At 47.8% G+C, this 12500-nt stretch overlaps 1 protein-coding gene across 1 annotated transcript in view; it reads right to left on the bottom strand.

The window, feature by feature from the left end:
* The window catches only part of LOC142295372 (mitochondrial ubiquitin ligase activator of nfkb 1-A-like), a 61699-nt gene that overhangs the window by 28212 nt on the left and 20987 nt on the right, over window positions 1-12500 (bottom strand). The window contains exon 3 of the mRNA XM_075338475.1: window positions 1-81. This exon is cut by the window's left edge and continues 40 nt beyond it. Within this exon, the coding sequence (XP_075194590.1) occupies window positions 1-81 (81 nt within the window). The remainder of the gene's footprint in view (window positions 82-12500) is intronic.

The raw sequence follows: 12500 nt of genomic DNA, 5'->3' as shown, positions 1-12500 counted from the left end.
CCATCTGGTTCTTTTGAATTACAGCCAGAAGATGTGGATGGTTCTGGCTGCACAGAGGTGTATCAGCGGCTTCCACCCTTCCTGTGAAACAAAACACAATAATTGATACACAATAATAATGTAGGTGTACTAGTACATGATCATCTGAAAATCAAAAACTGCCAGAGACACAGGTTTTTAACATCCTAAGTAAAATCCAGTTTCTCAGGCAGCTGTGACTTACCACTTCTCATTCTTTCTAATAAAATGCCTATAATACCACACGTGTACAGTATTGTCTAAAGGTTTTCGTCAGGTGTAGAAAAATGCTGCAAATTAAGAATGATTAAAAATGTTTCAATTTTGTTCAGAAAAAAAAAGAGCAAAATAGTAATCTAAGGGTAAGTGCCCAGGGTGCATTTTTTAAGTGTTTTTGACAGTGCATTTTCACTGCATAAAAAAAGAAAACCCCAGTGTTTTACAGTTCAAAGTGGATGTGATTTATAGAAATTTCAGGCACACTGTGCTTCTTTATACTGCGGAGACTGGTCTGTGGTGTGTTTTTCCTAATTCTTAGCATGTCAATTTATCTTGTGGGTACGTTGAGTTTTCTGTGCGGAAATTCCCCATGAAAAAAGACAATCCAGCGGACGTAGGCAGGGATGGAAGAATAAAAACTTTATTTTACACATCAAAATAATTTGCATTAGCACCAAAAAGGTTTAAAAAAAAAAAAAAACAAACACAAAAAACAAAAAAACACCATTTTAATGGAGGAAAGAACATACAGAGGAACCTTGGTTTACGAGAGCAATCCGTTCTGGGAGTGTGCTTGTAAACCAAGATACTCGTCTAGCAAAGCAAAATTTCCCATAGGAAATAATGCAAGCTCAGACAATTCGTTCCACAACTTGTTCAATGTCCCATCCTGGACCCCTATTGTGCCATTCCACACATGCACAAACACACACACATTATGCTCACCTCAACGTCCGTTCCCGCGCCGGCCTCATTGTTCCTGTAGTCCGCCAGTACACTATGTACTGGGTAACCATCGCGACAGATGCCGGAGCTTCCGCTGCCAGAGCGCTGATGTCAAAGGCAGGAGCAGCTGGCCTCTGATTGGTCAGCTGACAGCAGAAGTTCCTCCATCGTCGCAATGGTTACCCGATACTCCTCCTGTACCGGTGGACTACAAGAACCATGAGGCCGGCGATGTAACGGAAGGTAAGGTGAGGGGTGTACGTACATACATACACATATATATATATACACACACACACATACATATATATACATATATATACACATATATAAATAATAATAATAATAATAATAATAATAATAATAATAATAATAATAATAATAATAATAATAATAATAATAATAATAATAATATTATTATTATTATTATTAATAATAATATATAAATATATACATACATACACACACACACACACACACACATACATACATACATACATACATACACACACACACACACACACACACACACACACACACACACACACACACACATACATACATACATACATACATACATACATACATACATACATACATACATACATACATACATACATACATACATACATACATATATATATATACACACACACGAACTGCAAGAGCGGGTCGGAGCGCAGTTAAACTATGAAACCGGAGGTGTGTGCGGTGAGTATTTGCTTGTACAGCAAAGGTTGCTTGTAAACTGAGTTACAAATTTACAGTAAGCTTTGCTCATAGCGAAATGCTAGCAAACCGGGTTACTCGTAAACCGAGGTTCCACTGTATATCAAAAGAGGCGCCATTCCAAAGTTTGGTAAACAATGGGGTGAGTGGATACAAAGTCGTTCCGTGGTTTCTGATGAGCTTGCCAGCGATGTGGTCTTTAAGGCTGGGGCCACACGGGGACTACTGCGATCCCCTTGCATGACACTCTGCTCACGCTGGCAGTAGAGCAGAGCCGAGTGTCATGCGTGTGTCCTTGCAACTGAGGTCCGTTCGTGCGAGCAGACCTCAGCTGAGGGGGGCGGGCCGGCACTCAGGAGGGGAGGGAGGGATTTCTCTCCCTCTCTCCTGCGTTGCCGGCTATTGCCATTCTCGCACTGCACTAGCGAGTGTAGTGCGATTTTTTTTCTCGCCCCATTCACTTGAATGGGTGCGAGAGAAAGAGTCTCAGCTTACAATCGCAGCATGCTGCGATTGTTTTCTCGGTCCGATTAGGGCTGAGAAGAAGGGAATTTTGTTTACTTACCGTAAATTCCTTTTCTTCTAGCTCCAATTGGGAGACCCAGACAATTGGGTGTATAGCTACTGCCTCCGGAGGCCGCACAAAGTACTACACTTAAAAGTGTAAGGCCCCTCCCCTTCTGGCTATACACCCTCCCGTAGGAGTACGGATTCCTCAGTTTTAGTACCAAAGCAAGAAGGAGGAAAGCCAATAACAGTTTCAAAAAACAAATTCAATCCGATAACAAGATCGGAGAACTTAAGAAACAACATGAACAACATGTGCACCCGAAAAACGAAACCCTAAGAACAATAGGGCGGGTGCTGGGTCTCCCAATTGGAGCTAGAAGAAAAGGAATTTACGGTAAGTAAACAAAATTCCCTTCTTTTTCGCTCCTAATTGGGAGACCCAGACAATTGGGACGTCCAAAAGCAGTCCCTGGGTGGGTAAAAAGATACCTCGTGATCGGGCTGTCAGGCAGCCCTTTCCTACAGGTGGGCCACCGCCGCCTGAAGGACCTGTCTACCTAGGCTGGCATCTGCCGAAGCGTAGGTATGCACTTGATAGTGTTTGGTAAACGTGTGCAGACTCGACCAGGTAGCCGCCTGGCACACCTGCTGAGCCGTAGCCTGATGCCGCAATGCCCAGGACGCACCCACGGCTCTGGTAGAATGGGCCTTCAGTCCAGATGGAATCGGAAGCCCAGCAGAACGGTATGTGTGAAGAATTGGTTCCTTGATCCACCGCGCCAGGGTGGATTTGGAAGCTTGCGATCCCGTATGCTGACCAGCGACTAGGACAAAGAGCGCATCAGAACGGCGCATAGGCGCCGTGCGAGAAATGTAAATCCTGAGTGCTCTCACCAGGTCCAACAGATGTAAACCTTTTTCAAATTGGTGAACTGGATGCGGACACAAAGATGGCAAAGTGATATCCTGATTGAGATGAAAGGAAGAAACCACCTTGGGAGAAACTCTGGAATTGGACGCAGTACTACCTTGTCTTGGTGAAACACCAGGAAGGGAGATTTGCAAGATAACGCCGCTAGCTCGGACACTCTACGAAGAGACGTGACCGCCACAAGAAAAACCACTTTTTGTGAAAGCCGAGAAAGGGAAACCTCTTTCAAAGGCTCGAAAGGCGGCTTCTGGAGAGCAATGAGAACCTTGTTTAGATCCCAGGGTTCCAATGGCCGTCTGTAAGGAGGAACGATATGACAAACTCCTTGGAGAAACGTGCGTACTTTAGAAAGCCGTGCCAAGCGCTTCTGAAAGAATACGGATAGCGCGGAGACTTGACCCTTAAGAGAGCTAAGCGACAAACCTTTTTCCAACCCAGACTGCAGGAAGGAAAGAAAAATTGGCAATGCAAATGGCCAGGGAGAAACCCTCTGAGCCGAGCACCAAGCTAAGAATATCTTCCACGTCCTGTGATAGATCTTAGCTGAGGATGGTTTTCTAGCCTGTCTCATTGTGGCAACTACTTCATGAGATAAACCTGAGGCCGCTAGGATCCAGGACTCAATGGCCACACAGTCAGGTTCAGGGCCGCAGAATTCAGATGGAAAAACGGCCCTTGAGACAGCAAATCTGGACGGTCTGGTAGTGCCCATGGTTGGCCTACCGTGAGATGCCACAGATCCGGGTACCACGACCTTCTTGGCCAGTCTGGAGCGACGAGAATGGCTCGATGGCAGTCGGACCTGATTTTCCGGAGAACTCTGGGCAACAATGCTAGAGGTGGGAACACATAGGGTAGTCGGAATTGCGACCAATCCTGAACCAAGGCGTCTGCCGCCAGCGCTCGGTGATCGTGAGACCGTGCCATGAAAACTGGGACCTTGTTGTTGTGCCGTGACGCCATCAGATCGACGTCCGGCGTCCCCCAGCGGCAACAGATCTGCTGAAACACGTCCGGGTGAAGGGACCATTCCCCTGCGTCCATGCCCTGGCGACTGAGAAAGTCTGCTTCCCAGTTTTCCACGCCTGGGATGTGAACTGCGGATATGGTGGACGCTTTGCTTTCCACCCACGTCAAAATCCGCCGGACTTCTTGAAAGGCTTGGCGACTGCGTGTTCCCCCTTGGTGGTTGATGTACGCCACCGCCGTGGAATTGTCCGACTGAATCCGAATCTGCTTGCCTTCCAGCCATTGTTGGAAGGCTCGCAGAGCAAGATAGACTGCTCTGATTTCCAGAACATTGATCTGCAGGGTGGACTCTTCCTGAGTCCACGTCCCCTGAGCCCTGTGGTGGAGAAACACCGCTCCCCACCCTGATAGGCTCGCATCCGTCGTGACCACTGCCCAGGATGGGGGTAGGAACGACTTTCCCTGTGACAATGAGGTGGGGAGAAGCCACCAACGCAGAGAGTCCTTGGCAGTCTGAGAGAGGGAGACAGTCCTGTCGAGGGACGTCGACTTCCCATCCCATTGGCGTAGAATGTCCCATTGTAGAGGGCGCAGATGAAACTGCGCGAACGGGACCGCCTCCATTGCTGCTACCATCTTTCCTAGGAAATGCATGAGGCGCCTCAGTGAGTGTGACTGGCTCTGAAGGAGAGATTGCACTCCTGTCCGCAGCGAACACTGCTTGTCCAGTGGAAGCTTCACTATCGCTGAGAGAGTATGAAACTCCATGCCAAGATAAGTCAGTGATTGGGTCGGGGTTAGATGAGACTTTGGAAAGTTGATAATCCACCCGAAACTCTGGAGAGTGTCTAGTGCCACTTTCAGACTGTGTTGGCATGCCTCTTGAGAGGGTGCCTTTATAAGCAGGTCGTCTAGATACGGGATGACCGAGTGACCTTGCGAGTGCAGGACAGCTACTACTGCTGCCATGACCTTGGTGAAGACCCGGGGGGCTGTTGCCAGACCGAAAGGTAACGCTACGAACTGCAGGTGTTCGTCGTGTATGACGAAGCGTAGGAAACGCTGATGCTCTGGCGCAATCGGCACGTGGAGATACGCATCTTTGATGTCTATTGATGCTAGAAAATCTCCTTGAGACATTGAGGCTATGACGGAGCGTAGGGATTCCATCCGGAACCTCCTGACTTTTACGTGTCTGTTGAGCAACTTTAGATCCAGGACGGGTCGATACGATCCGTCCTTTTTTGGGACCACAAACAGATTGGAGTAAAAACCGTGACCTTGTTCCTGAAGAGGGACGGAGGTCACCACTCCTTCCGCCTTTAGAGCGGCCACCGCCTGCAACAGAGCATCGGCTCGGTCTGGTGGTGGAGAAGTTCTGAAGAAACGAGTTGGCGGACGAGAACTGAACTCTATCCTGTACCCGTGAGACAGAATATCCCTCACCCAACGGTCTTTGACGCGTGACAGCCAAATGTCGCCAAAGTGGGAAAGCCTCCCACCGACCGAGGGTGTGGGAATCGGAGACTGCAAGTCATGAGGACGCCGTCTTGGCAACGGTTCCTCCGGCTGTCTTTTTTGGGCGTGACTGAGACCTCCAAGAATCTGAGCGTCTCTGATCTTTTTGAGTCTTTTTTGACGAGGAAAATTGGGACCTGCCCGGTCCTCGAAAGGACCGATAACCAGACTGACCCCTCCTCTGTTGGGGTTTGTTTTGTCTGTGTTGCGGTAAGGATGAGTCCTTACCCTTGGAGTGTTTGATGATTTCATCCAAACGCTCTCCAAACAATCGGTCACGAGAAAAAGGCAAATTGGTTAAGCACTTCTTGGAATGAGAATCTGCCTTCCAATGTCTCAACCACAGGGCCCTACGCAAAACAACGGAGTTGGCTGACGCCACTGCCGTACGGCTTGTAGCGTCAAGAACAGCATTAATCGCGTACGACGCGAATGCCGCCATTTGCGAGGTCAATGGTGCTACCTGCGGGGCAAATGCACGTGTGACTGAGTCGACTTGCACAAGCCCGGCTGAGATAGCTTGGAGTGCCCATACGGCAGCAAAAGATGGCGCTAACGACGCTCCAATAGCTTCATAGATGGATTTCAGCCAGAGCTCCATCTGCCTGTCAGTGGCATCTTTAAGTGCCGCTCCATCTTCAACTGCAACCAAGGATCTAGCTGCAAGCCTGGAAATTGGAGGATCCACTTTTGGACACTGGGTCCAACCCTTGACCACCTCAGGGGGAAAAGGATAGCGTGTATCTTTAAGCCGTTTAGAAAAACGCCTTTCCGGATAAGCGTGGGGTTTCTGGATTGCGTCTCTAAAGTCAGCGTGGTCCAGAAAAGTGCTTAATGTACGCTTGGGATATCTGAAATGGATTCTCTCGTGCTGCGAAGCTGACTCCTCTACAAGAGGAGCTGGTGGAGAAATATTTAACATCTTATTGATGGATGCTATAAGATCATTAACTATGGCGTCACCATCTGGTGTATCTAGATTGAGAGCGGTCCCAGGATCAGAATCCTGATCAGTTACGTCCGCCTCATCACCCATAGATTCATCTCGCTGGGATCCTGACCATTGAGATGAATGTGAAGGCCTCTCATAGCGAGCCCGCTTAGGTTGCCTGGGACCATCGTCCGAGTCAGAGTCTTCACCCTGAGGTGTATGTGCCCGTCCCGGAGCTTGGAAGTAATTCAGCTGAGGGGGACCAGGGGGCAATGATTGCACAGTGTCCGTGGCCTGAAGTACAGGCCTAGCCCGCAATGTGTCAAGAATTTGTGACATAGTGAGAGACATTCTGTCAGCAAAAGCTGTAAACTCAGTTCCTGTCACTTGGACAGCATTCACAGGTGGTACACCCTGGGTCACGTCCAGCGGAGGTCCCGGCTGTGCAAGTGCCACAGGGGCCGAGCACTGCACACAATGGGGGTCATTGGAGCCTGCCGGTAGAAAAATCCCACATGCGGTACAGGAAGCATATAATGTCTGTGCCTTGGCACCCTTGCGTTTTGTGGACGACATGCTGTTGGCTCTCTGCAATGTGAGAGAGTCTATAGCCAAAAGGCGACCAGCGCTATGCAGTACAAAGTATTTGCAGGAACAAAATACTAAGGTTACTACTGGCACAAGAGGGGGTGAGCCCGGAGGGCTGCTTACCGCCCGCTGAATAGCGGGTAAGAGGCGCAGAATTCCTTGTCTGGGTCTCCCCGGCTCCCCTCTGCAGCTCAGCGTGTCAGCAGGAATGGCTGCCGGCGTCTGTGGAGAGGGGCGGCCCGTGGGAGTTCCCAAACAAAAGTGCGGGAAACAGTGTCCCCTCTGTGCCTATTGTGAGGGCTGGAGTATGTAAAAACGACTCCAGCCCTCAGCGCTGATGCACTGACCAGCGTCCCGCCCCTCTCCTGACTGGCAGGTCTGGGGGCGGGAACGAACGGAACCAGGCCGCAAAAGCCGGGGACTCGAGTTATCAGCGCGGCCGCCGTAAAAGCGCGGCCCGCGCTGAAGTCCCCGGCGCACCACAAGTGCCAGCCGCGCCGCAGTCCCAGCGGCCGGCGCGACCGTTCCCCAAAAGTGTGCCCGCTTCAGCGAAGCTGAAATGAGGCCATGGCACAAGCGCCGCAGCGCTGATGTCCCCGGCGCACTACAACACCCAGCATGCTGCGGTGTGAGCGCGAAATGCACGGGGACACAGAGTACCTTGAGGAAGCAGGGCCATGTCCCTGATGTACTCCGCTCCAATCCAGCATCTTCTCCAGGGGCTGTAGATGGAGCACGGTCTCCGTGCCTGGAGACCAGTAAATCCCACTTCACCCAGAGCCCTGTAAAAAGGGATGGGGAAGGAATCAGCATGTGGGCTCCAGCCTCCGTACCCGCAATGGGTACCTCAACCTTACAAACACCTCCGACATACAGTGGGGTGAGAAGGGAGCATGCTGGGGGCCCTGTATGGGCCCTCTTTTCTTCCATCCGACATAGTCAGCAGCTGCTGCTGACTAAAAACAATGGAGCTATGCGTGCGTGTGTGACCTCCTTCGCACAAAGCTAAAACTGAGGAATCCGTACTCCTACGGGAGGGTGTATAGCCAGAAGGGGAGGGGCCTTACACTTTTAAGTGTAGTACTTTGTGCGGCCTCCGGAGGCAGTAGCTATACACCCAATTGTCTGGGTCTCCCAATTAGGAGCGAAAAAGAAAATAATCGCTCATGTGTGCTGACACACGCTAATATTGGTCCGAGGGGAATGCGATGTTTTATAGCACTCCACTCGCACCGTTTTTCTCGCCGTGTGGCTTAGGCCTTGTTTGCATTTATGATCTTGTATTTGGAATGACTTGTATTGCAAATTTTTCTCACCAGGGAGGCTTAGTTAGGCCGGTGTCACACTTGAGAGTGAGTCCGTGCCGGGTGAGGCACCGCAAGACTTGCGCAATCGCCTCACAGGAGCGGGTTGTTGCATAGAGATGCATGCAACCGACCCGCTCCTGTAAGGAGAGTGAGTCCTTGACAGATATGTGCGAGTCAAATCGCAAGTGTGACACCGGCCTTAAGGGGATAGTGGGACGGGGGTGGGGGTAAACGGGATGGGCTGTTTTAAAGTTATATAAAGATAGTGAACCTTGACTTAATATTGTATCTTGATGATGCCATGATCGGTTATGACTTTATTTTGCCTATTAAAATATGTTTGATTAAAAAAAAAAAAAGCCAGCAGCTGCCCTCTCCGAGTTGTCGCATCCAATTGCTGTGGTGGCAATAGAGGTAACATCAGGGGTTAATGAAAGGCCACAGCTGCCACTAAGACATTGATTAGTAATGGGAGGCGCCTATGAGACCCCCCCATTACTAATCTGAAAGGCTAGTTTCACACTTGCGTTGAACGGCATCCGTTGCATTGCATTGTTTGACGGATGCAATGGATGGGTTGCATATAGTGGCACAACGGATCATACAAAATAACGCAATCCGTTATAGGTTTTTTCCTAAACTTTACACACCTGGGCATGCGCAGTTGTGTAAAGACTGTAGCGTTAACGGAATACGTCAAATGACGGATTCTAACAGAATCCACCACCATAGACATCCATTCTAAAAACAACGGACGCCGACGGAATCCTGCCGGTTGCGTTTTTTTGACGCTCCGCCAAGCACAAAAAAAGGCTACATGCAGCATTCCATCCGCCAGGTGGATGCAACGCAGTATCGGCTGACGGATGCAACGCAAAGCCATCCGTTGCTATCCGTAGCTAATAGAAGTCTGTGAGGAATAAAATGGTTTCTTGCAACGGTTACCGTAATTCCTCAAGGCGGCGGCTAGCAATGGATGCCGTTCAACGCAAGTGTGAAACTAGCCTAAGTGAAAAGAAAAAACAAACACTGAAAAAATCCTTTATTTGGGATAAAAAGAAAAAAAAAAATTGCTTTCTTTCACCCCTTTATTAACCCCAAGTACCCAGTTCCCACGTAATCCGGACAAGGTCCCACGATCATTCTGGTTCTGCTACATAGGTACTGATGTCACAGCGCACGGGTACAGAGCATGTCTGCACGCTGTGGGTTTCAGGCAGAGACTGACAGCCGCAGTTGTGAGCGGTGAAGTCACTCAGTGTAGCTGACATTTCAGCACAAAATTTGCACCTCCTGGAAGAAAACCACACCAAAACGGCATCAGAACTGTTTTTGTGCATTTTTTGGCCAAGAGATGCAGATTTGATGCGGAAATGTTCACGCCATAAATAAATAAAACTTCATCAACATCACATCAAAACCGCATGGTGTTTGGATGTGTTTTTTTTTTGCAGGAAGTGTAGATTGTGTGCAGAAACATGGTGTAGACATTTCTGCACCAAATCTGCATCTCTTGGCAAAAAAAAAAAAAAAAAAAAAAAAAAATAATATGCAGTTGTCTGCCAGGAGATGCAGGTCTGTGAACTTCGTGACCTCACCTGAGGTGAGGTCACCTTAGGTCAGGTTGCCTGCAGTCACAAGTGGAGGACCAATAATAACCTGAGTGACGTCACTGCTTATGGCGCGGCTCATTCATTCTCTACGTGAAGCTCACAGCGAGTGGTCGCCTTTTGTGCCAACACGCTGTCACTTCAGATGTAGCAGAGCTGGAATCGTCGTGGAACCTTGCGTGGACTTGGGTGTTTTGGGGGTTAATAAAGTGGTGAAAGGGCTTTTTTGTATTTTATTTCAAATAAAGGATGTTTTGGGGTGTTTGTATGTATTTCTTTTCACTTACAGATTAGTAATGGGGGTCTCAGGCACCTCCCATTACTAATCTAGGGCTTAATGGCAGCTGAGAGCTGTTATTAACCTCCTATTACCCCGTTTGCCACCGCACCAGGGCATTCAGGATGAGCTAGGTAAAGTTCCTAGGTTGTTGCATCTAATACAGGGGTGGGCAATTAATTTTTCCATGGGGCCGCATAAGAAATTGGGATGGTTTTAGAGGGCCGGACTAATATAATTACCTCGGTTCTACATTATATATATAAATAAAATATATCTATCTATCTATCTATCTAACACACACACACACACACACACACACACATATTACACACAGTTAGGTCCAGAAATATTTGGACAGTGACACAATTTTCGCGAGTTGGGCTCTGCATGCCACCACATTGGATTTGAAATGAAACCTCTACAACAGAATTCAAGTGCAGATTGTAACGTTTAATTTGAAGGTTTGAACAAAAATATCTGATTGTAGGAATTGTACACATTTCTTTACAAACACTCCACATTTTAGGAGGTCAAAAGTAATTGGACAAATAAAAATATTTTTTGTTTGGGTTTGGTTTATTTTCAATATTTTGTTGCGAATCCTTTTGAGGCAATCACTGCCTTAAGTCTGGAACCCATGGACATCACCAAACGTTGGGTTTCCTCCTTCTTAATGCTTTGCCAGGCCTTTACAGCCGCAGCCTTCAGGTCTTGCTTGTTTGTGGGTCTTTCGGTCTTAAGTATGGATTTGAGCAAGTGAAATGCATGCTCAATTGGGTTAAGATCTGGTGATTGACTTGGCCATTGCAGAATGTTCCACTTTTTTGCACTCATGAACTCCTGGGTAGCTTTGGCTGTATGCTTGGGGTCATTGTCCATCTGTACTATGAAGCGCCGTCCGATTAACTTTGCGGCATTTGGCTGAATCTGGGCTGAAAGTATATCCCGGTACACTTCAGAATTCATCCGGCTACTCTTGTCTGCTGTTATGTCATCAATAAACACAAGTGACCCAGTGCCATTGAAAGCCATGCATGCCCATGCCATCACGTTGCCTCCACCATGTTTTACAGAGGATGTGGTGTGCCTTGGATCATGTGCCGTTCCCTTTCTTCTCCAAACTTTTTTCTTCCCATCATTCTGGTACAGGTTGATCTTTGTCTCATCTGTCCATAGAATACTTTTCCAGAACTGAGCTGGCTTCATGAGGTGTTTTTCAGCAAATTTAACTCTGGCCTGTCTATTTTTGGAATTGATGAATGGTTTGCATCTAGATGTGAACCCTTTGTATTTACTTTCATGGAGTCTTCTCTTTACTGTTGACTTAGAGACAGATACACCTACTTCACTGAGAGTGTTCTGGAGTTCAGTTGATGTTGTGAACGGGTTCTTCTTCACCAAAGAAAGTATGCGGCGATCATCTACCACTGTTGTCATCCGTGGATGCCCAGGCCTTTTTGAGTTCCCAAGCTCACCAGTCAATTCCTTTTTTCTCAGAATGTACCCGACTGTTGATTTTGCTACTCCAAGCATGTCTGCCATCTCGCTGATGGATTTTTTCTTTTTTTTCAGCCTCAGGATGTTCTGCTTCACCTCAATTGAGAGTTCCTTAGACCGCATGTTGTCTGGTCACAGCAACAGCTTCCAAATGCAAAACCACACACCTGTAATCAACCCCAGACCTTTTAACTACTTCATTGATTACAGGTTAACGAGGGAGACGCCTGTGACGACATGGACTCTCATGGGTTAAAGTTTCTTAAAATCCAGCCAGACAGCATGATTGATTGTCTATAGATGGGGGAGAAGTCCCTCATTGTTTTTACAAGACTCTTGTTGACTCAATGTAATTGTGTTGGCCACTGAAAGCTAGACGTATTGTTCTCCAGACATTTCCAGTAACCATTGTATTGTAGTTGTGTGTTGATAATGTAATTACCTTAGTAGCCATTGTCTAGTCGGTGACTCCCAGTTTACATGTACACCCTCAGTCTTTCTACCCATATAATTTAAATGAACATTGTCTATGCAGCTTGAGATTCATCCAATGGGAGAGGTGATCTTGTCCAACCAATCGATGAGGACGCAGTGTATCTAAGTGGAAGGCTCTGGCTATAAAAGGGACTTCTTTAAGCCACCAGGGTGGTTGATGGTTGATGGATCC

This window comes from Anomaloglossus baeobatrachus, chromosome 3 (assembly GCF_048569485.1).
Source record: "Anomaloglossus baeobatrachus isolate aAnoBae1 chromosome 3, aAnoBae1.hap1, whole genome shotgun sequence".
Classification (NCBI taxonomy): Eukaryota; Metazoa; Chordata; class Amphibia; order Anura; family Aromobatidae; genus Anomaloglossus; species Anomaloglossus baeobatrachus.
Note: the sequence above shows the minus strand (reverse complement) of the source record. Positions and strands in the feature narration are given on the sequence as shown.